Here is a 25,414-nt window from a genome sequence, read left to right on the forward strand (position 1 = left end):
TTCACTCCCATTACAAAGCTGGGAAGAGCCAGAATATTTTTTAATATAACTCTGATTGTGTTTGGCTGAAAGAGGAAAGTCATATAGACCTAGGATGGCTTGAGGGCGAGTAAATTATGGGATCATTTTTATTTTTGGGTGAACTAGCCCTTTAAGGAAAAAAATTTATGGACGTGTCCCCTTTAAGAGGCTGTGTAATGTGGTCTCAGGTAGACGAACATTCCTTAACATGCTCAGAGAGTTTGAGAGACACAACGAGAGCGCAGGAGGAACAGCTGGGCCTCGGAGTTCACCAATGCATGTTTGCCCTTGCGAGGTTATTAGCGTGATGGTCGCCATAGCAACAGGAACGCCTCCATGGTAACACAGAGCTGAGACAGGTGCAGTTGCATCACAGGGTTATTTGTTGCCTGGCAAAAGGACAGGCCATTAGCGCTCGAGAAATACACTATCGCCCTGGAAACACGCAACTCTCCATGGCAACCGCGGATGGCTTGGAGCCTATTTTAGGGTTTTCTATACCTGCATTTGTCTGTCTTCATAAAAATTCGGGGATGCGTGAATTATTGGAGATGACAACTGGAGGTCCAGTTGCTTTAGGAGATTAATTTTAAATGGGACTGTGAATCTGAAGAAGCCCTGAAAGAAAGCGAGGGGGAAGAAAAAAAGAAAAAAAAAAAAAAACGCTGAATACACCGAGACTGACATAGTTCTCATTTTTAATAGCTGTCATTTTAGCCCTTGGGTAAAAATGTATTACTAAGAATACAAATTCAATGTACAAGCTCATGAAAAGCCCCAGTCCGGTATTGTCTTGTTTAGCTTCTTTCTCTCCCAGACTTCCAGGCTTGTTTGCGTGCCTCTGCCCCCACCCTTCCTGCTTTCAAGTCTTCTCAGTAACACTAAATGACAAGATCGCCCACTTTTCCACGCTTACTCTAATGGCCGGTGCCATGTAAATGATGGGGCTTCCATATCTGGCAGAAACTCTCAGTGTGTCCTCAGAACTCCTCTGCCTATAAAGTTAAGAGATATATTAGCTTTTCGGCAGCTCCGACTGATGAATCTTCCAATGGAACATGTCACATGTCTCTTTGATTAACGTAGGCCTGAGAAGAACATGCTTTGTGGAGAGAAGGTTTGGGGGCGGTTGAGGCATTTTGAGGGTTTAGTGCTTGTGGCATGAGTTAGGATTTCTTTAATTAATTTAGCCTGCACAAACATGCCAACATGCACATGCCTATTTTGCTCCTCTTAGAACTTTTTTTTGTCTTTTTTTTGGTGATTTAGAGAAACAAAAAGAAGTTTGTTGAAGATTGTGGCTTTTTTGGGTGGTGGTAAGCAGTCATTGGTAGCGCGTCTGTGGAGATTTATTGTCTTTGAGGTATTTTTGTTCTTTTGGAGGTTTGTCAACAGCCTGCCTTTTTCCTGTTAAAAGTCTGTAGGAGAATATTCTGTCTGGTTCCATGAGCCATATTTTTCCGTTGATTCTCCAACTCTGATTTAGTTGTTTGTACAGATGAATCTCTTATTGTAAATACACTTTCTTTAGGTTTCGCCATCTACACTCTTAAAAATAAAAGTTCTAAAATTGGGTTTTCATAGCAATGCAATAGAAGAACGGATTTGGGTTTCATTATAAAAAACGCCTTTGTGCAATGGAAAGGTTCCATGGGTGTTAAAGGGTCTTCATGGAAACATTGATGCCAATAAAGAAACTTTATTTTTAAGAGTATACAGGGGTGTAGTCAAAATAAGTTATAATTGTGCTCATATTATTATGCAACATTTTCAGATTAAGGAATTCTTCTGCTTTTAGGAAACCTGCAAGATTCTGCTCCGAAATTCCTTCATAATGTGTGCGGTGTTCACAGCCCTCTAGCCCTGAAAAAGCCTTCATTGTGAGCCTTGAGCCCTGGCAAGAGCCGCTTCAGATTTCACAGGAACAAAAGTTAAAAACCTCAAGGCGAGAAGTAACCTACAGGGGAGAACCGGTGCTGGCACCAATTAGACTTTAGATTAGTTAAAGAGGATTGTGATTGTAGGGGTAAAAGGAAAATGTAGTGGGCGATAGGATTTGAAACAAGATTATAGAATCAAGCAAAAGGAGGTAAGCTTTGTTTAAAAATGAATAACCCAGGCCTGCTCTTGATGGAGATGGAGGAAGCGGCTGTTTCCTTGAAAGGTGTGAGTGTTTGCATTAACACAGCAAACAGACAGAGTACACCGGATTAAAAATAGATGGAATATATACTCAGCAAGACTCCAGCCGGTGGCACGTGTGTTTTACATTCAAACATCCACCAAGGGCAAAAGAGTACCCTTCCTTATTGATGTTAACATTTTTGAAAATGCTCCGACTCCAGAGCCCTGAAGAAACAGGTTTTGGCTCTCATAACTGGCCGTTAACATTTCATTAAAAAGCATTTCAGCTGAAGGAGTGAGCCACGTTCCCACAGAGCAGGTTCAAAGAGGTTCCACGGGAGCTGGTTGGGGTCGTTTCCGCTTAGATTACTGGGATATGCATATGCAGGGTGAGGTAGTGGCACTACGAGGCCCTGTACCCTGAAGTAACCCCTCCCCCTCCACCCCTCAAGTGCTGTTATACAACAGGTTTTAAATAGATATTTTACATGTTTTGAAGAAAATGAGTGGTGCTTCCACATGCAAAACTTGCTGGCACAATGCTAGGACACGGCTCAACAATAAGGTTGGCCCTGCTGTGTAAGAGAATTTCAGCCCAGTTGATGGAAATGTCACTTGCACTATTTGGTCAGCACTATATTTTGCTTTTTTTTTTTAAATTGTACAAGCATTTTATTTATATAAAATATGTGTTTTATATTTATTGTATTTTACTATATTTTATTATACTAATATTTATTGTATTTGTATTTTATATTTGATATTGTAAATTATTGTTATAATATAATATACAACAAATTTACAAAATGCATTTACAATTAAATGCACAAACTTCTTTATGTTGGAAAATTCTTTATTGTCAAACGTGTGTTGAATGTAAAGTCCTCTTAGGAATTTCACCATTCAATGTGAATTTATCTGAGAATATTCTTAAATAAGGAAATCTATTCAGTGATTGGTCCATGCCTATGTCATCATCCAAAATCCTGTTTGTGGCACAGCAAAGTGTCATGAATCATCTCTAAGACTGACACTTAAGATTTAGTCCTACACTTCACTTAAATTATGACTGATATGCTTGATGACTAACTTTTAAGCGCAGCTTTGAGCCAAGAATTTTTTAAGTCAATTCTTTGCAGTGTTCTTGTGAGTAATTCTCAGAGGCTTGAAAAATATGGGCCTTGAACTACTGGTATGACCAGGCAAACAGATAATCATGCTTACAGTTGAAACCTTTAGGGTAATTTCCACGGCGTTGTTATGGTGTTCTGGGTGGTTTATAGGTGGTTTCGTACTGTCCCAAAAAGAGTACACCCCAAAGTGTGATATTGTACCAGGAGATCAGAACACTTAGACATTGTAGTAGCAACAAGGTGTATGATTTGAGGAATCATTGGCCCTGTCCCAAATGGCACTCTTCATATGCACTTTTGTTCTTGTGGACTTACATGCACTCTAAAAAATATTGCGTTGGCGCTACAAAAAATGCAACAGTTTGCGTACATTTTTTTGAGTTATCAAGACAATTTCATTATGTTACAACAACTTAAAAAATAAATAAATAAATAAAATAAAACATTTTATTAAAAAAGCCAGAAATTTGAGTTTAAATTACAACCATTGTTAAGTTGATGGTAATGATCAACATTATGTCAACAGAACTCAACAAAATAATGTTTGCAACTTAAAAGGTTTAATTAAAACAATAAATTATAATTTTTAACTTGCAACCATGCATTTATTTAAGTTGTGGTAACAGGTCACCTGAATGACCTTTTAGAGTGTGTCTAGCGGTAAGTCCATGAGAGCATAGGGTGTCCATTTGTCATTTTAGGTTTCAGAAGGGTGCTTGCGAGCATCCCCTTTGCGGTCTATATGTGCCCTTGATGCGCACCTTTGCTGAGCCCGCACTAGTGCGAGCTTTGCAGCAGATTTCTTCCCGACAGTCAAAGCGTCATTGTGTCACAAAAAAGCCGGCTCATAGGAAGATCGCAAGTGTTTAAGGTGCCATTTGGGACAGGGCCATTCATGTCTGTAGCACAAACGGTTACACTTCTAAGTTGAATACTTAGGGTTAGGAGGAATTTGTTCAAATCATTAACACTAAGTATGTGCAACAGTAATGGTTCCTTTACTCAAGAACAAGAGCCGCTATTGATACAAGGCCATACCAGGCCTCATGGGCTCAGATTCCATCACCAGCTGTTTGATTGTTCACTCCTTTGAATGTGTTCAATTTTACTGGCGAAACCATGGGCCAAATAATTGCAGCGGGAGATCTCATTTCTTTTTATTATGTTCAGAGAGTGGAGGGCACATAATAACATATAAATAACGTAATATCATAAAAGCTTTCCCGCTTTTTTTTTTTTTTTTTTTTGGCTTGGTTCTTACAGCTGATTAAAAAAGGACCTGGGTCGTCTATCATGAGGCATGCTGTGTCCATGGCAACACATACCGTAGCTGTAACCCAATACAAAGCACATGTGCATTAGGAGTATAAACACTGGTCTTGACTGCTAAAGAGACGGAAGGAGAAACCAAAAGAGGGAGACATGGCATGGTGAACCCAGCCCTGCAGGGATCTGGCCCCTTCATTCTTCAGCCAACGGTCTCTTTGTGCCTGTGTCAGCAGCATGGTGCATGAATACCTACTGGTTGTGCTACGCCAAACTGTTTAAATCAACAAAAGAGTTTGGTCTCATTTATTTGAAACCTATGTTCAGTACTGTACTTTAGGTACTGTACACTTTGTTTTCGTCTTAAACAATAAGCATAAATGTATGTGGTTGTTTCCTACAGCCAGACTTTTGATTTTTGGCATAAATAAAATAAAATTAATTATACTAAAATTATACCATTACTCATTACAGTTCAGGTGCTGTTGCAAGACATAATTATTCATCTTCTTTTTATTTAGTTCATTTTTAAATTTATAATAGGGGTGAATTCAGGTTGATTGGGACACTTTTTCCCACTGTCAATGGCAAAAAGTGTCCTTAATTCACCCTACATATTTGTTTTTTATTTATATGTAATATTTAAATTTTGTTGTTTATGATTTATTTTTTTAGAAACACAAAATCATTACCAAAAAAAGAGAAAGAAAACTACATAAAATAAGACAACAAAATAATACAAATATATTGCTATTTTTTATATAAAATATTAATTCATAATTAATACATTGAATATCATAATTATATTAAATATTATAAAATATAATAATTGCAAGTTTAATTTATAATTGTTTAATATTACATATTAATAAGTCCTGCCTTTTACTCAATTTTCATATTCAACTTGGATGTCTTAATCAGCAATTCAGTTCACAGTGGTCTTTTTATTATTTAAGATTCTAAGTGGGTGGTGAATATTTTTAAACTGTACGTATACTAGTCTAATTTATTGTGGTCATAAGGAGGGAAAGTAAATGTAACAAACAGAACTGTATTCTTCTCTTTATGTTTATATAAAGTCCCCATGAAATAAAAATTTAAGTTTTGGTATGAATTTTAGTATGAATATGTTAGCCTTAAGGTTATCTATAAGCTGGTGTGCTCCAAAACAATGACATAATTTGCATTTAGAAGACATAAGCGTTAAAAACTGACAGTCTCTCACTTCCACCAATATGGATCAAATGATTTTGATGACATCACTCTGCACTTCAGCTTCTCATCAGATTTTATGTCCAATCAAATGCTCTCTAGAATCTAAAGTGTCCAGCCCCCTACAATATGAATAGACGCTAAGCTGAAACTACAATCGGTCACATGTTCACACATTTACCATTTAATACATGGTGAATGCACTATATAGGGAATGGGGAACAATTCAGAGAGTGTAAATATGGGCGAATGAAGTCTGGTTTCACGTTGGTGTCATGCGAACCGGTGTAGAGCGCGCACAGTCTGCTCCGGTTCAGAGACACGATAGCACACAGCGGATCATATGCGCAAGTCGGCGCAAACCACAAAAGGTATCAGACCATTTGAATTCTACACAGAATGCTGTATTTTTAAGCGATATGGAGGAGATTAGGAGGAGAAACGGTTAGAGATTAGGAGATTAGGAGGTGGCTCTGGCTCTGGCCAAGCTGTAATGTAAACAAAATGCTATTGGCTGTTTTAAAAAAGGGGAGGAGCTGTTCGATATGTCTAGCCCTGTTTTCCTGTTTCAGTGGAAATTATGTCAACACATTGAATAAAGCTCCGTATTTCAAGGCACTTCAGTGGGCCTTTAAGAGATGGTACTCTTCTTTTTTTTTTTTTTTTTTTTTCCTATTTAGGGGATACATGGATCAGAACTGGTGGATCCTGTACATTAATAATAACTGTATGCTGTACTCAGGTGTAAGGTTAGTGAAAAAATCTCAAAGTTGAAAGTTAGAGATGTTTCAGTTGCTAGGCGACTAGTATGCTAATGAAGATGTTCATCTCAAGCTGTGTCTGAGCTGTGCTGAGATATGTTTTAATCACTCTCAACGGGGAAAAAAGAGGGGAAAAAATCAAACACATTCTGACGGAACACTGTAATTAATGGATCCGTAAAGAAATAGAGAGGTTCCATTACTTCTCACACTAAATTATCCTCAATTGTCAGGGCAGATACCTGAAGTCTGACAGCCCTGCAGAGATTAGCAAATGTGAAGTGGCAGTGCTGTGTTTATTCGCTTTGGCACGCGGCCTCTCGGTGCTCAGAGATGCCACGCACCGTAGAGCGCTCCTTCGTCGGAAGAGGTCCAGAGCCAAAACAGCCCTGTCAACCCGCAAGCTTGGGCTTTTAAATACACCATGTAGACAAATGTGCTCAAAGCCCTGTGCCACCTCTGTTTGTTCTAATTCTCAATTAGTTAATATACTCTAAGAAGATTAAGAAGGGGAAGATGACAGAGCCAATGTCTGCACATACTGAATCTACAGGGAGGCAGAAAGTGGATCGAGGGCTAAATTGAAGATTAGACTGCTCCTGATTAGATTTGTAAAGCTCACAGTGAGCACTGAGAGAGATGGAGGAGGAATCGTACACAAGCAGATAATTGATAGTAACTGAGCATTTAATCCATGGGAAAAAAATATTTTGTAACCTTTGAAGCGAAAAATGTTTAGATCAGAAGGAATTGTCAGAAAACAGAGATGCTGTTAAACCATTTCTAAACTCTGTGGGACCTGCTAAACGTGAAACCATTCTCAAATACTTCACATACCCCATACAAAAAGGTCGGGAAATTCAAATTTGCTGTCACAAATGATCAATGTTTGGGATGCAAACAGTATGAAGCATGAAAAATCATGGTTCAGGGGAAAAGATTGCATTAGAGAAGATGAAAAAGATAAAGAGAAAATTCATGACTGAATTTGGGAACTTTGATCATTTTTGCACTTATATCTTTCACAAACGTCCTCAAGTAGTACATTTGATCACCATATATTACTTGTTACAGGTTTTTATAGTGTTGCATCACTTGTAATTTATCTTTTATTTATTTGTATTATTTGTTTATAATTGTTTTTATGCATTATATTATATTAATATTACTTGTATATGTATATTTATATATTTTTAATTTTTATTTTTTCATTTAAATAAAATATTTAGTAACAATCAAATAAATGTAATTGAATGTTTTGTAATGAAATTAATTTATTGCTCAATTATACTATACTATATTATACTATGCTAGGCATTTTATATTAATATAATAATTATTAGATTTCATTAAAATTAAAGGATAAGTTCATTTTAAAATGAAAATTACCCCAAGATTTACTCACCCTCAAGCCATCCTATGTGTATATGACTTTCTTCTTTCTGATGAACACAATCGGAGATATTTTAATAAATATCCTGACGCGTCCAAGTCTTTTAATGGCAGTGAACAGAACCAATGAGTATGAAGCTCAAGAAAGTGCATCCATCCATTATAAATGTACTCCACATGGCTTTGGTGGGTTAAAAAAGGCCATCTGAAGCAAAGCGATGTGTTTGTGTTTGAAAAATATCTATATTTAGCAAGTTATAAAGTAAATATCTAGCTTCAGCCAGACTATCTTCCGTATTCAATCTAGGAAGTGCTGTTCAAAAAAGTTACGTCCTATGCCTTCCATATTCAACTTACGAAACAATTGTAACTGACGCGAAAAGCAGTTACGCTTTTTCCATAAGTTGAATATGAAAGGTGGTCTGGCGGAAGCTAGATATTTTACTTTGTTAAATTTAGATATTTTTTTACACAATCACAGCGCTTCACTTCAGAAGGCCTTTATTAAATGATTAGTTAACTTCTGAATGAAAATTTCTTGATAATTTACTCACCCCCAAGTCATCCAAGATGTTCATGTCTTTATTCAGTCGAAAATAAAGTGCAGCTTCAAAGGGCTTTAAATGATCCCAGATGAGGAATAAGGGTCTTATCTAGCGAAACGATCGGTCATTTTCTTAAAATTTACTGTTTATGCTTTATAAACACAAATGATCGCCTTACAAGTGCTTCCACCATTCCGCTTTCCGTATTCTTCAAAAAGCTTACGCTGTATGTCCTACACCTTCCCTATTCTAGTTACGGAAAATATGGAACTGGCGCCACGTTCATTCCATAAGTAGAATAGGGAAGGCATAGGATAAACAGCGTAAGCTTTTTGAAGAATACGGAAAGTGGAAGCACTTGCAAGGTGATCATTTGTGTTTATAAAGCATATACATTTGTATTTTTTTTTTTAGAAAATGATCGATCGTTTCACTAGATAAGACCCTTATTCCTCGTCTGGTATCGTTTAAAGCCCTTTGAAGCTGCACTAAAACTGTAATTGTTCTTCATCCGTTGGAGGCCATTGAAGTCCACTATAAGGAGAATAATCCTGGAATGTTTTCATCAAAAACCTTTTTTTTTTTTTTGACTGAAGAAAGAAAGACATGAACATCTTGGATGACATGGCGGTGAGTAAAATCCTTTAACCTCCTGGAGCCTTATGGAGTACGTTTATAATGGATGGATGCACTTTCTTCAGCTTCATACTCATTGGTCCCATTCACTGCCATTATAAAGCTTAGCTGCGTCAGGATATTTATTAATATAAAGTCATATATACCTAGGGTGGCTTGAGAGGTAGTAAATCACCTGGTAAATCTTGGGGTATTTTTCATTTCAAAGTGAACTAATCCTTTAATACTTTTATTATACTATATCAAAAAATATATATTTAAACTGATGTTCATCTTTTTTTCATGAGACATGAATCTGAGTATGATGTTGTTTTGTTATGGTGACCCTGACATATCTGTTGTTCCTTATTCTGTTCCTGTTCATCTCAGAAATCTTTGAGTTTGTACACACATCCTGCCTCATACCATCACTTCTTTTTGAAAAGGACCCGTTGACCTTCCTCTCTAAAGGATGTCCATGATTTCCAAGAAAAATCAATAGCTTTCATATGTGAGAAATCCTGAAGTCTGATTCCATTTCTGACAGCCAGCATAGTAGCTCAGTTTATTCCTGGTTCAGGCTTATTTGAATGTCTATTTTCAGGCGTTTTACTAAACCAGTAAAATAAATCAATAAAAAACTTCTTAATGACAGCACAGAGCACTGACACAGTATTCCTGTTCGTTCAGTTCTTTTGTGCAAACAAAAAAAAAGAAGGGTTCCAACAATCTCGGGAGTGTGTAATTCAGCTGAAGGGTTTCCCGCTGTGCAGCTGTGTACAGAAGTCTGCTGTACGATCACCTGAGCCGCCCTGTCATCTCACCAGGAGAAAGTAATGATTAAAGCTACGAGGGTTCAATCTGAAAAAGGATATAATGACTATGTTGCTGCATAGTCACGTCTCAACATTGAATAGGCCCCTATGTTTTGTTTACATGGTCAGCAGCTGTTTGCTGAAAACTCTTTGTATATATTTAGTGTTTGTGACGTTTAGGAGATTTCTCTTTATCCGTTTAGGGGGGCAGAGGAAGTAACCTTAAAGAAACTGCCATTGTACCCAAAGTTTTGCACCTCTTTAGTTTTATCAGTTAATGTTATTATGTAACTTGATCTGGGATCCCATATATGATTTTACAGTATTAACACAAAAATTGGCAGCCGCTATGTTGACTTCACTTTGTGGATATGTGAACTGTACATGCGCTCTTTCTGTCTGTCGCACTCACTCTCTCTTCCTCTGTCTTTTGGCACATGTCTTTTATCTCTTAAAATGTCTTTTCAGGATTGCAGTCCATCTGTCAGTTGTACATCATCTGTTCGTGTCAATTTCTCATCATTCTCTCCGCTGTGTTTTCTTTACAGTATGTCCAGTCCTCCAATATGGCCAGGAAGTCCCTTTTACAGAAAAAACAAGGGAGTCCTACTGCAAGGTAGAGTGACGTGTCTTACCGAATTTACATGCTGTGAACCATCTTTCTTGTCCTTATTGTGTTTTTGGTTCCACTGACAAGTGCTCTTTATTATTTTTTTACCCGCATCAGTTCTACTACAAGAAGGGATCTTGGTTTATTTGCATGCTTCTTAGATGAGCCTTTCCTTCAACAAAAGGCTCATATTCATGTACCTGGCTAGCTCCTACAGGAATTAGCTGAGTGGGTGTTTATTTGGTTTGTTTGCCCTGGTTTAAAAAGAGCTGCTTCAAATCTGAGACCGATTTTCCTCACCTCTTTTCAATGTGGTATTTGGATCCTGCCAGCCTTTCAGTTGTTACCCCTCTCTGTCTCATTCTGTAATCCAGAGATTCCTTTTTCTTTTTCAGTTCTGACGTAGAAGGCTTTTCCCCCATTGTTGAACAGTGTGAAGTGTCCAAAGAAATCTAAATTGATAAAATGACACAAAATATTCACTGGTGATTATAAATGTCCTGGCGTGAACTTTACTCCTTAATCCTGTATGGTAACAGTTTTCCCCTCACTTTCTTCTTCCAGAAAAGGCTACTAAATAATGTAATTTGGAAATAAAATGAAGATTTTTAAAGTAACAGAGTTATATTTTCTTTAGAAAAATATTTTTTGGAATATTAATGTATGACAAAAATATATATTGTCATGAATATATTGTAAGTTTGGGGTTGGTTTTAATATTTTCGGTGCTGATTTCATGCTCACCAAGGCTGCATTTATTTGATCAGAAATACAATTTAAAAAAGAATTATTTTGTGAAATATTATTACAGATGAAATAACCATTTTCTATTTAAATATGCTTTAAAATGTAATGTATTGCTATGAGCTGATACATTAATCCAGTCTTCAGTGTCACATGATCCTTCAGAAATCATTCTAATATGCTGATTTGGTGCCCAAGAAACATTTCTTATCAATATCAATATATTATTATCAATGTTAAAATCAGTTGTGCTGTTGTGGAAACCATGATGCTTTTTTTCAGGATTCTTTGATGGAAAGAAAGTTTTATTTGAAATATACATTTGTTTTGTAACATTATAAAAGTCTTTACTGTCACTTTTGATCAACTGAATGCATTCTTGCTAAATAAAAATGATTAATTTCTTTAAAAGAACCTTACTGACGGTAAACTTTCAAACAGTAGTGTATAAGATATTCCCACCATTAGAAGATAACATGTACCATACAGGGTAATTGCTTGTCACTTGCCAAAAAATTAATTGTTCTGTACACAGAACCCTTTTAATGTTGAATCTATAAAGGCAAGCCTTTTAAAACTAGACCTTGTGGCTGTTTCCTTGCTTATTTTAATAATGGCTGCAATGAAATGCCTTATTACACTCATTAGCCTCAGCTGGCAGAGGATTGGATGGGTTGTTGTGCACTTTTCCTTGTTATCTTGGTCCCAGCATTTTGAGAGCAAATGTCATGATAACAGTAGCAGTGTTTTTAGTTTATTTAGGGACTGCATTTTAGTGATGTTTATTTAGTAATGTTTAAAGAGTAATAGACTTCCTATTTGTTGCATTTGACTTTTGCTGCTTTTTTATTAATAGAGAAGACAGATAGAGGACAGGAAGTTTTGCAGAATCAGAATCTCTCAAAAGCTCACCATGATGAACTCAACGTGCCTGGTTCACGGTCGCAGTTGGTCACAGTTTACGCTATTGAACTAGTCCACCTCTTAACAATTTTATTCAGTTTAAAGGGGACCTATTATGCCCTTTTTCAAAGTCTTGATTTTGCTGAGTCTGTCAGTAACACTCTGTTTAGTTCCTGTCTCTTGAAGCTGCTCTTTCTGAAAAATGCAATGTGCTCTGATTGGTCAGCTGGACCAGTGTTGTGATTGGTTAACCCTTTCCCTGCCATTGATGGAATTTTTCTAGCCTGGTAATACCAGACTCTGCTACTTTACTTTGCTTCGTAGACAGAGTCTGGAATGGCATAATAGAGAAGTGTTTTCTCTCTCGCTAGGGGGCGCTTGTCTGAAGTTTAAAATCATTGGTTACCCGTAAGCCAATCAGATACGTTTAGTTATGACGTATGTTATGGGCCTGTACAGCCGCATCGAAGCACAGACATCATGCATCGAACTCAAATCTATGATTGAACTTCCACTGTAAACCTGTTGTAAACACATGATGATGCGAGCGAAATACCGGAGTGAACATGGCTGTAAACGACTTTTGCAGATTATGCGAAGTTAATGCATCCCGAAGTTTGCATCCCGTGTCTCGTTTCCCATTTCCGCGGTCGTTTCGGTTTTCGATTTCTCTAACCTACAATGTAAAACTCGGCGCTTAGCATTACGTCACGGCTCTCAGCCCGCCCTCTGTTCGTTGATTGGCCCGGCTGTTTCCAGACCGGTGGCAAACACAAAGCTCTGACGCTGTATCAGACTGAGTACAGAAGCGAAATGAAATTGAGCGGAAGTAGGAAGTCTGACGTAGTCAGGCTAGAATTTTTCGGCATTTATGTGAAGACGCTTTGACGGAATTTTCACTGTTATACAGTAGAGGGCGCTATTATGCATCTTCTGAGAGGGTACAAAATCTCTGGATGAAAACAGAACAAAAAAGAAGCAGAAACAAGCGATAAAAGCATTGCTTCTCAGCTATTTGTTCAAAATGTTGCTGTTTTTATGAAACTTGCCTGATGAAAAAGAATGCATGAAGCTAGAATAAAATGTTTTGTTGTTGTTTTGTTCAAAAGCAGAGGCTCTGTTCTTTCTTTTGATATATTGCATGTTCAGATATTCATACAGCAAAATATTCTGGGACCATGAAAGTTGTGAAAATTATCAAAAATGTTGGAGGTGTGTAGCAACTTTTAAAAAAAAAAACGTTAGCGGGGAAAGAGTTAAGGATGTTTTGGAATGTCAAGCCCCTTACCATAACCAAGAATTTCAACACACTGCAATGCAACTCAACCAGGCCTTGCTCCTTTTTTGCGTATGACTTGGGCAGGAATATTTAAGTGAGGAATATTGTGACGTGTACGTTCCCAGAAGAAAACCCAATCAAGGCATTTCAGAAGGGCTTTTCACATTTGAAATGGTTAATCCTGGGTCGTTCTAAACCCCTGGTAAATGGAACCCTGGTTTATCTTTTCATACTGCTCATACTATACCCAGTTAATCCTGGGTATTCATAAGGACATGACCTGTTTACATAAAGGCTCTAGCATTGCGCGTCCTCATATTACACGACTGTAATATTAATTTTTTTTTGAGTGAACTTTTTGAACTATAAAGGTAAGAATGACGGTCTCTTCTTCATTCCAATTGTCACGTTTTCCATCACTATTGATATTTTTCCTATCATACACAGAAACGACTGTTTATACATTGACTGCTCAAAGCACATGAATATAAGGCACACAATTGGTTGCCTGTTGCTAAGCATCTAGTTGTAATATTCTAACACCCCATCGTTTCACACTGTACAAGTTTGGCACCGCAATGCAGAGTTAACACTGCAAAAGAGCAGGGTTTCATAACCCTGGGTAAAAAGCGGTGCTAACCCCGCATCTAAATTACAAGTGTGAAATGCTCCTTTACCTGGGGTTAAAAGTGGTGTTTAGAATGACGATAACCCGGGGTTAAGCGCAGTGTGAAAAGCCCTAGAAAGTTCAGACACAGTGCTTACTGTTATAGAGAATAATTCCCTTTGGAGTGACTTTGTGCTTTGTAACTTTGCAGACCTTTTTCATGCCCAAACAGCAACATTACACACTAAAGAAAGTTGAAAATGTAAAAAAAAAAAAAAAAGCATAATAGGACCCTTTTTATGACCCATGGCTACTGTGCCCCAATGATACAAGTGGTTGACTTATCGACATGACTGGAAGCTTTTCTTTAGACACCTCAGTGAATTCGTATTCAGTGCACCTATGATGTGATCTATATTTAATTCATTCTCATCAAACTCTAGAGTCATTGACCGATGGCTTGGTTTATTTCACAGCGCATGGTCCATCGTTATGATATACTTGATATTCTTATCCTGAAATGTTCGTGATTTCCCTGATCTAATCTCTCCTTAGTATGTGCTTGAATCTCTACACATGTATTTCTTTTGATGAGACTCACGCATGTGAATCACAGTAATCAGAGATTTAATTAACCTGGTGGCATTTAAAGCGGCACACTAATGGAAGTGCCTTGCGAGAGCTGTTATTATGAATATGCTTTCCATCTGAGGTGCGAGTGTGCCAGTCCAATGCCCAGCAGACATCCACTTCCTATAACAGAGAAACTCTGGTTGCTCGCTCACAGCCTGATCATTATTTTGATTTTTTTTGTGTGTGTGTTTAGTTACATAAACCCCTGCAGCATAATGAGTATCTGATGCATGCGAATGAGTGCCTAGTTATGTATATATATATATATAGCTGGTTATACATCATCAACCTCTTTAACATGCTTACATGACAGAAATAATTCATAACCCACCCTCTCGAAAAGCGGCTTTAGAGAGTTGCGTAGAGGTGCCGTGCAGGCAGCGGCTTGTTCTGTATAATTGGCAGTTAGCTGTGTGTTTTGTAAACTCTTTTGTGGCTGTGATATTATCTGACGCGTGGGGAGGCGACAGCGATACACCTGCAATGGCTGCCACATTTGTAGGAGGGACATCTGCTGAGCTTAGAAGTGCTAGCAAACACTGACATGCATTTACAGTTTGCACGTACTGCGTCCTCCTCTATACTACTTTCTCAGATATGCCATTAAACACTAAAGCAAAATTTTCTTCTGCTTGTCAAGGATCTAAGATGCTAGCTTGATATAATTAGCAGTTTTAGAGGTAGTTTTTACAAAGCAAAAAGAAGTTAGTAAGGCTAAATAATCCTTTTTAAGAGAAAGATGGATGTGAAGTGGGTTCAACAAAGGCAGAACAAGAAAGGTGCAAGCCAGCTCCATTTTTAGAGATATCGCTTTTTTAGATTTTGCTAGAGATATCGCTTAATAGAGATATCGCTTTTTAGAATTAGAAATGCTCTCAGTTTGTTTGCTAGCATTGGATTCTTTTTAAATAGTTGTAATGGCACAAAGCACTGGATTATGTCTGATGGTCTTTGGAGCAACGCTCAAAACTGTGGAGATTTAACCAAAATGTTTGAGGGAGTGACAGGCAAATGAGCAGTTTAGTATTGTGGAAGTGATTCACTTGCAGATGTAATTTTAAACTTAGTTTTAGCACTCTAAAATACAAAGGTAATATTAGAAAATATTTTTATTTTTGTGTTCTTGTACCTTCTGAAGTCGCTATGAGATGAAGATTTGGCACTGAAGTTGCTAGACAGACTAGATGCGGGACTATGGACTGTCTTTTATTGGTGACAGGCCGATCACTGGCACATTGTCAGTCATGGCTACCCAGAGGTCATTTAGTTTCAAAATGGCTTTCTTTGAAGTCTACTAGAAACGTTATAACATTTCTTATGTTGGAAGCCAGTGTAAACACAGATTGGGGACATATGTAGCCTAGTCAGTGAAGTCAGTTGGAATTGCCATTCGCTTCCCATTTAAAGTCCATAAAGTGGTGTCATTCTAATATGTTGGTTAAAAAAAAAAAAAAAAAAAAGACTTGAAAAAAAAAAAAATGTTTCTCCAAAAACACAATTATTGGCACCCTTTTATTCAAAACTTTTTGCAACTTCCTTTTGCCAAGATAACAGCTCTTCACCTATAATGCCTGATGAGTTTGGAGAACACCTGACAAGAGATCAGAAGCCATTCCTTCATGCAGAATCTCTCCAGATCCTTCAGATTCCCAGCTCCATGTTGGTGCTTCTTCTCTTCAGTTCACTCCACTCATTTTCTTTAGGGTTCAGGTCAGAGAACTGGGACGACCATGGCAGAAGCTTCATTTTGTGCTCAGTGACCCATTTTTGTGTTGGTTTTGATGTTTGTTTTGGATCGTTGTCCTGATGGAAAATACAACCACAGCCCATTATTGGATTTCTAGATGAAGCAGTCAGGTTTTGATTTTTTATCTGTTGGTATTTGATAGAATCCTGAATATGCTGGAGATTGTTTCTGGATGAGAGCAGAGGATTTTTCTTGAAACCCTCCTGAACAACTTGTGGGGATGTGCAGTTTGATAATTCTTTTTAGGCTTTCTGATACTCAAGACTCAACTAATCTCTGCAATTCTCCAGCTGTGATCCTTGGAGAGTCTTTGGCCACTCAGACTCTCCTCCTCACTTCACATTAGGACGATTTAGACACAAGTCCTCTTCCAGGCAGATTTATAACATCTTTAGTTGATTGGAACTTCTTAATTATTGCCCTGATGGTGGAAATGGGGATTTTCACTGCTTTAGCTATTTTCTTACAGCCACTTTCTATTTTGTGAAGCTCGACAATCTTTTGCTGCACATCAGAACTATATTATTTGGTTTTACTCGTGATGAATGATTACGGGAATTTGGCCATTGTGTTTCCTCATGTTTATACTCCTGTTTAACAGGAAGTCATGGCTGGACAATTTCATGCTCCTAGTCACCCTGGTGTGCTAAAAAAAAAAAAAAAAAATGTAAATATGAATGGGAATATACTTCAGAGATATTTTACTCATAAGAATTTCTAGGGGTGCCAATAATTGTGGCCAACATGTATTGGAGAAAAACATTTCATAATGTGAGTTTCCCCCCACTTTCACTTGTTTTACTTCAATGAAAGGTTAGAATTTTGTGAATTGTTTTTAATGAAAGATCAAAAGGATAAACAATGCAGATTTATTTTCACAGCCACCTTTGCTCATATTTACTAAGGGTGCCAATAATTGTGGAGGGCACTGTATATATAAAATCTTAATCTTACAAATCCAGCAATTTCCCTAAAAAAAAAAAAAAAAAAAAAAAAAAAAAAAAATCTTGTCACCAGCGCACAACGAATTCTGGGGAAAACTAAGCTGTGAAGGATCCTTCATTGCCTGGGAAATGCCTCGAGGCCGTATTTGAAAGAGCCTTCGAATTGAGACAGCCTTCGTTGTGCCGCAATCAGCCTTCGAATATGGCCTTCGAATGGTTCAGCCTCTGTATTGGGGCGCAGCGAGAGAGTGTGTATTAGCGCTGTGACAAGTGGTCCATATCCTGCCTCTTATTGGATTTTTAACAGACTTTTTACTGAAGAAAAAGACAAGCACAGAACAGCACAAAGGCCGAGAAGTTCTGAGAACTATTTAATAAGGGATTACCAGTGAGATTTACTTCTTCAGTTTCACTGCAAAACTGATCATTGCTCTCTCCCCCTTTATTTCTTTCTGTCTCTCTCTTTCGCTCCCTTATTTTCTCACACTCTCTCACAGCTAAGCACCTCTCACCTCTCGCCCAGTTACCAGTAGGTCGGGATTGATTTGGTGATTGTGGAAGCCCTTTTGACACTCCATGAAAAACGATCCAAATAAACCCCCCTCTTTCCTCTCTTTTGCACTTTCCTTTTTTTCTTCAGCCTCTTCATGTTGAGTAGCGCCTCTGAAGTTCAAAGACTGTAGAAAGCTGCGCCTGCATTTAGAAATCCTTCTGTTGGTAAATTGGTTAAATGAGGCTTAGTGATTATAACTTTTTACATTTTTGGAAAACCATTATAATGCTACGTTGTTTGCTAAGGTTCAAACTTTGTTCAAACAGTTTTTTAGCACATTGCTATGCAGTAGCTAGGGTGTTCTGGGAAGTTGCTAGATGGTTGTTGAGGTGCTCTAGGTTGTTGTTAGGTGGTTGTGAAGTAATATCACATTTTTCCTCATCAAGTCCCATGATTTGCTCATTTGATTTGCATGTACTAACAGTAAACAAGTCAATGGCTGCATACTTATTTTGAATAAGTAATTTCCCACCGCCAAAAAGGTATGTTCTATACAGTTTGAATGTAATCCTACCTGCGTCAGTTGCATTGCTTCACTGCCATTCACAAATCCTCTCCCGTGGCCTCATGGGATAGTAAAGAGTATGCACGTTTCAGAATCTCGCCGGAAGTAGTAGGTCATCTGCCTACTCTTTTATGAGTACTGTGAATTCAGACATACACTCGTAAAAATAAAGGTTCCAAAAGAGGGTTTTAACAGTGATGCCATAGAAGAACCACTTTGGGTTACCTAAAGAACCTTTTCAATGAACATTTCTTAAAAGAACCACAGTAAAGAACCTTTTGTGTAATGAAAAGGTTCCATGGATGTTAAAAGGTTCTTCATGGAACCATCAATGCCAATAAAGAACCTTTATTTTACTGTTTTTCATCTACTAATATAGTAGGGAAGAATGTGATTTTGGATGCAGCCTACTCAAAGAGGATGGAAGTCTTGGTGAGTAGATGCCCCAGTTACCCGGAGTGAACTTTTTCCCCTCACTGTGACTCAGTGTGACCTTTGGGTTGTTATAGCACGTTTATACTTCAAGTTTGCATTGAATCATTCCAGGCCAATAGGACTATAACACAAAAACATTCTTGATGTGCTGTGACATGCGTGTATATTCCCTGGTCAAGTCCACAGTAAAAGTTGAATATGCAGAATACCTTCACATCTTAAAAGTGTGCAGACCAAAATTGATAATACTCTATTTCTACAAGCCAACTATATTCATTATGTAGAAAACAAGTTAAAACGAACTTTTGTTTTTGAATTCTGATGAATTACAGTGAGACACATCTCACAAATTTTTTTATAGCCGCAACAGTTTGAAATTCAGGGGCTAAGTCACTCGCTTGCTGAGAAGAAAGGCTGTCAGGATTGGACGGAGCTGTGGAACTCTTTCAGTAATGCTTTTCAGACCTTATTATTCTCAACGCCTGGAAGTGTTTGCTGGAACGAGAACGCTGTCTCCTGCCTGCCTCCCCTTCCCTGCTGTCTTGCACATTTCCTCTTTTATCTCCTCTTTGTTCTACAAGAGTTGTATCAAAATGAACGTGACAAAACCGAGCCGTGTTTTGAATATGTAGTCACATCTACTATGTGTATGAGAATGTGTATATGTACTTTCATATCAGTGTGTCTGCATCTGCACTCTCCGTCCTTTCATCCTTGCCTAGTGTTCCCTGTAACGTTATTAGTGTTATCGATAATCTCATTTGATAAAGATGACATCACAACCATATGCACATCAAAGGAATTATCCAGCTTCAAAAGTTAAGCTCAATCGAAATATTTTTTATGTATATGATTTCAAAATATTTTTTTATAATTTCAGCTTTTTTATATTATATATATATATATATATATATATATATATATATATATATATATATATATATATATATATATATATATATATATATATATATAAACAAACAATTACAGTAAGGCACTTAGAATGGAAGGGAATTCGGACAATTTTATTAGATTTAAAAGGAGAAATGTGAAACTTATTGCTGTTCTTTTGATCTTTCTATTCATTAAAAAACCTGAACAAATTGTATAAAAGTTTCCACAAAAGTTTTTTAACATTGCTAATAATAAGAAATGTTTCTTGAGTGCCAAATTGTAACATTTGGTTTTGGTTTCTGTTCCTGTTACTCTTAGTTTGTACGTTCTTGTTTCCTGTGTTTGGTTCCTGTTCCATTTGTTCCCATTGCTAGTTTGTTTCTATACTTACTATTACTTATCAGCATCACCTGTGTTTTCTTTAGTTCCTTTTAAGTCGGTAATAATTCCAGCCTTACTTCCTGCACAAACCTACATTGGTTTGTAAGAAATTAGCATAATGCCAGCCTATGGTCTTCATTGGCTGTTTGTGAACAATGTCTACTTTGACCTGTTCTCAAAACACTGTAGTTGAATCCTAGAAGATTTTGATTTGACTAGCTGTCAACATGTTAAGAAGACACTGCTTTCTGTGCTGTGACAGCACATCAACTTTGCAAGCACTTTCTAAGAATGAGGATATGGTAAAACCGACACCATAGTTACTGTTTTTGTCATTGTGTATCAAGTGCTGAGGAAGTCCGTAGAGCTGAAATTCAGATATTATAATGGCCATTTGGTTTCTGACACGCTGTAAGTGGTAGACCAATCTGACCAATCAGAGCAGAGAAGGCTCTCAGAAAAGAGGGATTTAGACAGACCAAATCCTTTATGAAAGTGAAATTGACATGTGAAGGCCAAGTATGGTAACCCATACTCGGAATTTGTCATTTGCATTCAACCCATCCAGTTAGTGCACACAGATAGGGCCCTATTTTAACAATCTAAGCGCATGGTCTAAAGCGCACAGTGCAAGTGCACTTAGGGCGTGTCCGAATCCACTTTTGCTAGTTTAATAAAAATAGTCGGCTCACCCGGCGCATGATCTTAAACGGTTGTCTCTGTTCTCTTAATGAGTAATGGGTGTGTTTTGGGCGTAACGTGCAATAAACCAATCAGAGTCTCATCTCCCATTCCCGTTAAAAGCCAGATGTGCTCACGCCATGGCGGATTCACCATTTACATGGCAAAATTTGCAAGCAGAAAATCTGAACGCTTTTCTAGTAAGGAAACAGATGAAATCATAAAGATAAAATGCTTTCGTAGAATCCGGCTTGTCCTGTAGATGGTCTGCTCGTGCGCTTTAACCTTGCGCACGAGCAGACCATCTACAGGACAAGCCGGATTCTACGAAAGCATTTTATCTTTATGCACGCAATAATAATCTTTTACATTGTAATCCTTTTATTTTTAATATTTTACATGTTTGTGTGTTGCTGTGGGTCCCTGTATGTGTAATAAGCAGAGTGTACGCACGTTGTGCATATTACTAACGCACCTTTTAATTAAACAAAAAAAAATTGCACCTTTTGTCTATAGGCAAGGTTTCATTTGGTCAATGGCGCAGTCTATTTCAGTTGCCTCAAAATAGCAATGCGCCAACAATACACCTCGTTTTCAGACCAGCACGACCTTGGACGCACAAATGGGTGCAAATGCATTTGCTATTTAAACAACGTGGCACAGGACGTGAAAATGATAACTGCGTCGAGCTGAAACTAGCAAAAAACACTTGCGTAGCACCTTGCATATGATAGGGCCCATAGTAGTGAACGCGCACACTGCAAACTGTGGATACACACACCCAGAGCAGTGGGTAGCCATTTTTTGCTGTGGTGCCCAGGGAGTGATTAGGGGTTAGGTGCTTTGCTCAACGGCACCTCAGTCATTTCCTGCCGGTATTGAGACTCGAATCTGCAACCTTCAGGTTCCCAGTCTGACTCTCTAACCATTAGGCCATGACTGCCCCTATATTGAACCATTTTAGACACTGTATATATTTTACAAAACAGCATGAAAAAAACTGTATGAAAATTTGTGTTCCAAATTTTAGTCTGATATCTCAAAAACTGAGCTTTCTGTGAGATTTTTTTTTTTTTGGGCACAGTTCCAAATTTGGATGTCATTTGATGACATTCAGGCTCCATTGGTGACTAAACAAGGATGTACCCGTTTCCACCCATTGGCTTGAGTGATCTGAATCATATATTTCCATAATTTTCATACAATTTATGAAGTATCCCATTCAGAACTAGTTCAACCTCTAACAAACAAACAAACGGCATGCAGAAAGAAAATAGAATGGATGTTATCTTTTGAACTCTTGCCATGAAAAAAAGAAGAAAAAAAAAACCCTGAGGTTTCTACCAATATTTCACAATCTTTCATGTCCATTGCTATTTCAAAATGAAGGTCTGAACACATCTTATGACTCTGATAAATATTCTTGTTAGCAAATATGAAAACTAGAGTCTGTAGGCTTTAAAATGATATATAGGTTGTCAATATTACTTTAGGTGTAGAATATTATTGTTTTAAATAATGGCAATCGTCCCACCAGTGGGACTGTAACAGTTAAGCGCTGCCTATGTCGAACTACAACACTAATTTGCGTGCTAACAGACAAATTTAGATTGAGATTTAAATTAACAAAAGCCAAATTTTTTTTGTCAGAAAACATGGCTAAAATCTTTTGGAAAAAAACATGCTTTAGATGTTTACAGCAGAAAACATAGATCGCCCATAAATGTGTTTTCTTCATGTAATAAACAGTAAATGAATGTATGTGGGAGTGTTTCTCTAGGCCGGAGGCTTTGCTCCAGGGGATCAGGCTGAAAATGTTCCATTTGCTCACTGCTCAGTTTACCTGCCATTACTCAGATTTCAGTTGATAAATAGCTGCTGTGTCATAATTGTTCTGGAATTCTTCCGGTCTTTGAATTAGTTGAAGCAAAGAGAGAAACATTGAGAGGAGTGCAAAGAGAGCGCACAATAGAGCGTTGTGTTGTCATGACGGTGACATTACCTGTCTTCTCTAGAGGTGGGTGCGTAAATTTTCATTTCAGTCATTCTTTCATTCTCTACTACAGCGGCTGCTTTGAACCAACATGAGTCAGATGAGTGACTAAGAAGTCACATTGAAATGTATTCATCTCTGCCTGTGATGCCACCCCAGCTAACGATGGGGGGTCCGCTCTAAAAGCTACATGCCTTCCAGCATCAGGGAGAGATGTCTGGGGAAACCTTCTCTCTCTCTTTTTTAAAACAAGGTCCCAGCCAACATAAAGCATATAAATGTAAATATACAGTGGGGTCCAAAATTCTGAATCCACATTAAAAATCTGGGATCCAAAACCTGATTTAAACCTGAAAAAGTTTTAGAACTATTTAAACAAGATAAGGTAAAATAATATCTTAAAGGAATTTTAAAAACGGTTCAAATAAATGTTAAATTATTTGAAAATGAATATTTAAGACTCTGCACTATGTGTAGGTCACTAATCAAATAAATAAATTTGACAAAACTGTGACTGTTGTTCTCCTTCCATTGAAGCTCAAGATGCTTTTTGGATCATCTCAAATCATGCTGGAGAATGAATCATCAGATTCATACAGCTCAAGAGCTGCCAATACAGCAAAAGAATCCAAATATTAAGTCAAATATTAAGAAAAATCCAAATATTTAAGACATTATTAAACCCCCTTTTTTAAATAATAATAATAATAATAAAATACTATTTTCAATCTAATTATTGATTAGATTATATAAGCATTTTCACTAGTGGTCTCAGTTGTTTTGTTTTGTTTTGTTTTGTTTTGTTTTATTTTATTTTTTTTATTTATTTTTTTGGACCTTACTGTATATTCAGAATACTGTATATTGGTTCTTGTGCCTCCTGACCTGCACATTTGAATAAAGAGCTTTTTTTTTTTCTTTTTTTTTTGCATTTTTCCTAATGTCTGTATATCTCTCCATTTTCTCTCATTCCATCCCATCTTTCCTCCATCTCCTTCTCCCACTCCCACCGAGGAAGGAAGGCATTGTATCTGTATGACTCAGATGAAAGAAGAATAAATCTCCATTTTTGTCAGGCTAGTGAAGACAATAAAATGAAGTGACAGAAAAAGAAAGGGGGAGGATTGAGTTGGGGGAAAAGGAAATGTTTAAAGATGCATTTAATGCATCATGTAGGGCATTTCTAAAAACCAATTCAACAAATGAATCTAAAAAAAAAAGCATATTTGAACACATTTTGACCCTGTTTACACCTGGTATTAAGATGCGTTTTGGTCAATCGGATCACAAGTAGATGAGGGAGACACGTTCCCGTTTACACCTGGTGTTTTAATCCATCTGTCCATTTTTAACCACTTCTGTTTCTTTGAGGGAAGGGTCTATGGGCGGGTAAATGTATGGATTTTCAGATCTTTCGATCTAATGGACAAAATAAGCTCATGAAATTTACAGAGAGCACCAGCTTGCATTTCTGCTCTGACAGCTGCAACACCACGCCGAACGCTGTGAGTGTGTGTTAGAAATCAGAAATGGTGTTCTTGGTGTGTTTTTTCATCTTCAAACCAAACTTGGGTCTAAGTTTAAATCTCTTCTGGCTAAGGCAGAGATGTTCACGAGTCTTTTATCTGGAGTTCGAGTCATGTCTGAAGTCTTTAAAGCTGCAGTTCGTAACTTTTTTGGTTAAAAATGATCCAAAATCCATTTTTGAGCAAGTACATAACCAGCCAGTGTTCAAAACTATCTCATTATCTTAGCTCGATTCACAACGGTACGCCTGTAATAATATTTTACAATGAGAGCGACATGGTGGATTTTGGTGGGAAATTTGAGCATGCAGCAGTTCCTCTGTGCGTCATTACGTCACGTCCGTAAACAGAAAGGAAGGAGTCCAGGCTAGTCGGTTTTATCACGTGAGGACGCAGCTGGTAGCGGATAATTTATAGCCTTTTCTCACAGCAGCTGAAATAATTAAACTTATCATTTTGATGGTGGAGATCAGAAAGATCCAAATGACAATCATCAGTGACAACTGGAGATTCACTCGTAGTCAAAAAGCAAAAGACTTTTGACTGTTGAATGGCTACAGAAATTGAAATCTACAGGTAACGCTAATATACACAGTCATAGTGATGCTGATGTTGTCAACATTAACGATTTGAGAACAAAGTATAACAGTAATAATAATTTGCACAGTTTGGCATGATCCGATCTAAGCGATCGTTAGATATAATCATCATTGGCAGCGCGATTTATTGTAGGCCTAATGCTTTTTTCCTCAGTTGTGGCAGACATGTTACTTGTTCAGATGATATTTTCCAGTGAAAATTCTTAATATTGGTCTTACTTTCAAGACATAGAATCTGTGATTCTGAAGTACAGTATCCACAGGGGTGCGGTGACTGACAGCAAGCATTAGATTCATCCGCGCTGATGAGCTGTGCCGAGGCACAACGCACGTACACATAACTGTTCAGATAACAGGTTTCAAACAAAAGATGGCGACAAAGAGGAAAAATCGCGGACTGCAGCTTTAAGCTGGAGTCCGAGTCAAGTCTGGAGTCTTTTGTTACGAGTCCGAGTCGAGTCTCGAGTCATTAAAAAAAATAAAATAAAGGTCCTAT

At 37.5% G+C, this 25,414-nt stretch overlaps 1 protein-coding gene across 9 annotated transcripts in view; it reads left to right on the forward strand.

Annotated features, from left to right (window-relative positions):
• The window catches only part of foxn3 (forkhead box N3), a 126,074-nt gene that overhangs the window by 80,825 nt on the left and 19,835 nt on the right, over positions 1 to 25,414 (forward strand). For all 9 annotated transcript variants that reach the window (XM_048190767.1, XM_048190768.1, XM_048190770.1 and 6 more), the window contains one exon: positions 10,433 to 10,500. In XM_048190767.1, the coding sequence (XP_048046724.1) occupies positions 10,433 to 10,500 (68 nt within the window). The remainder of the gene's footprint in view (positions 1 to 10,432; positions 10,501 to 25,414) is intronic.

This window comes from Megalobrama amblycephala, linkage group LG5, assembly GCF_018812025.1.
Source record: "Megalobrama amblycephala isolate DHTTF-2021 linkage group LG5, ASM1881202v1, whole genome shotgun sequence".
NCBI classification, from domain to species: Eukaryota; Metazoa; Chordata; class Actinopteri; order Cypriniformes; family Xenocyprididae; genus Megalobrama; species Megalobrama amblycephala.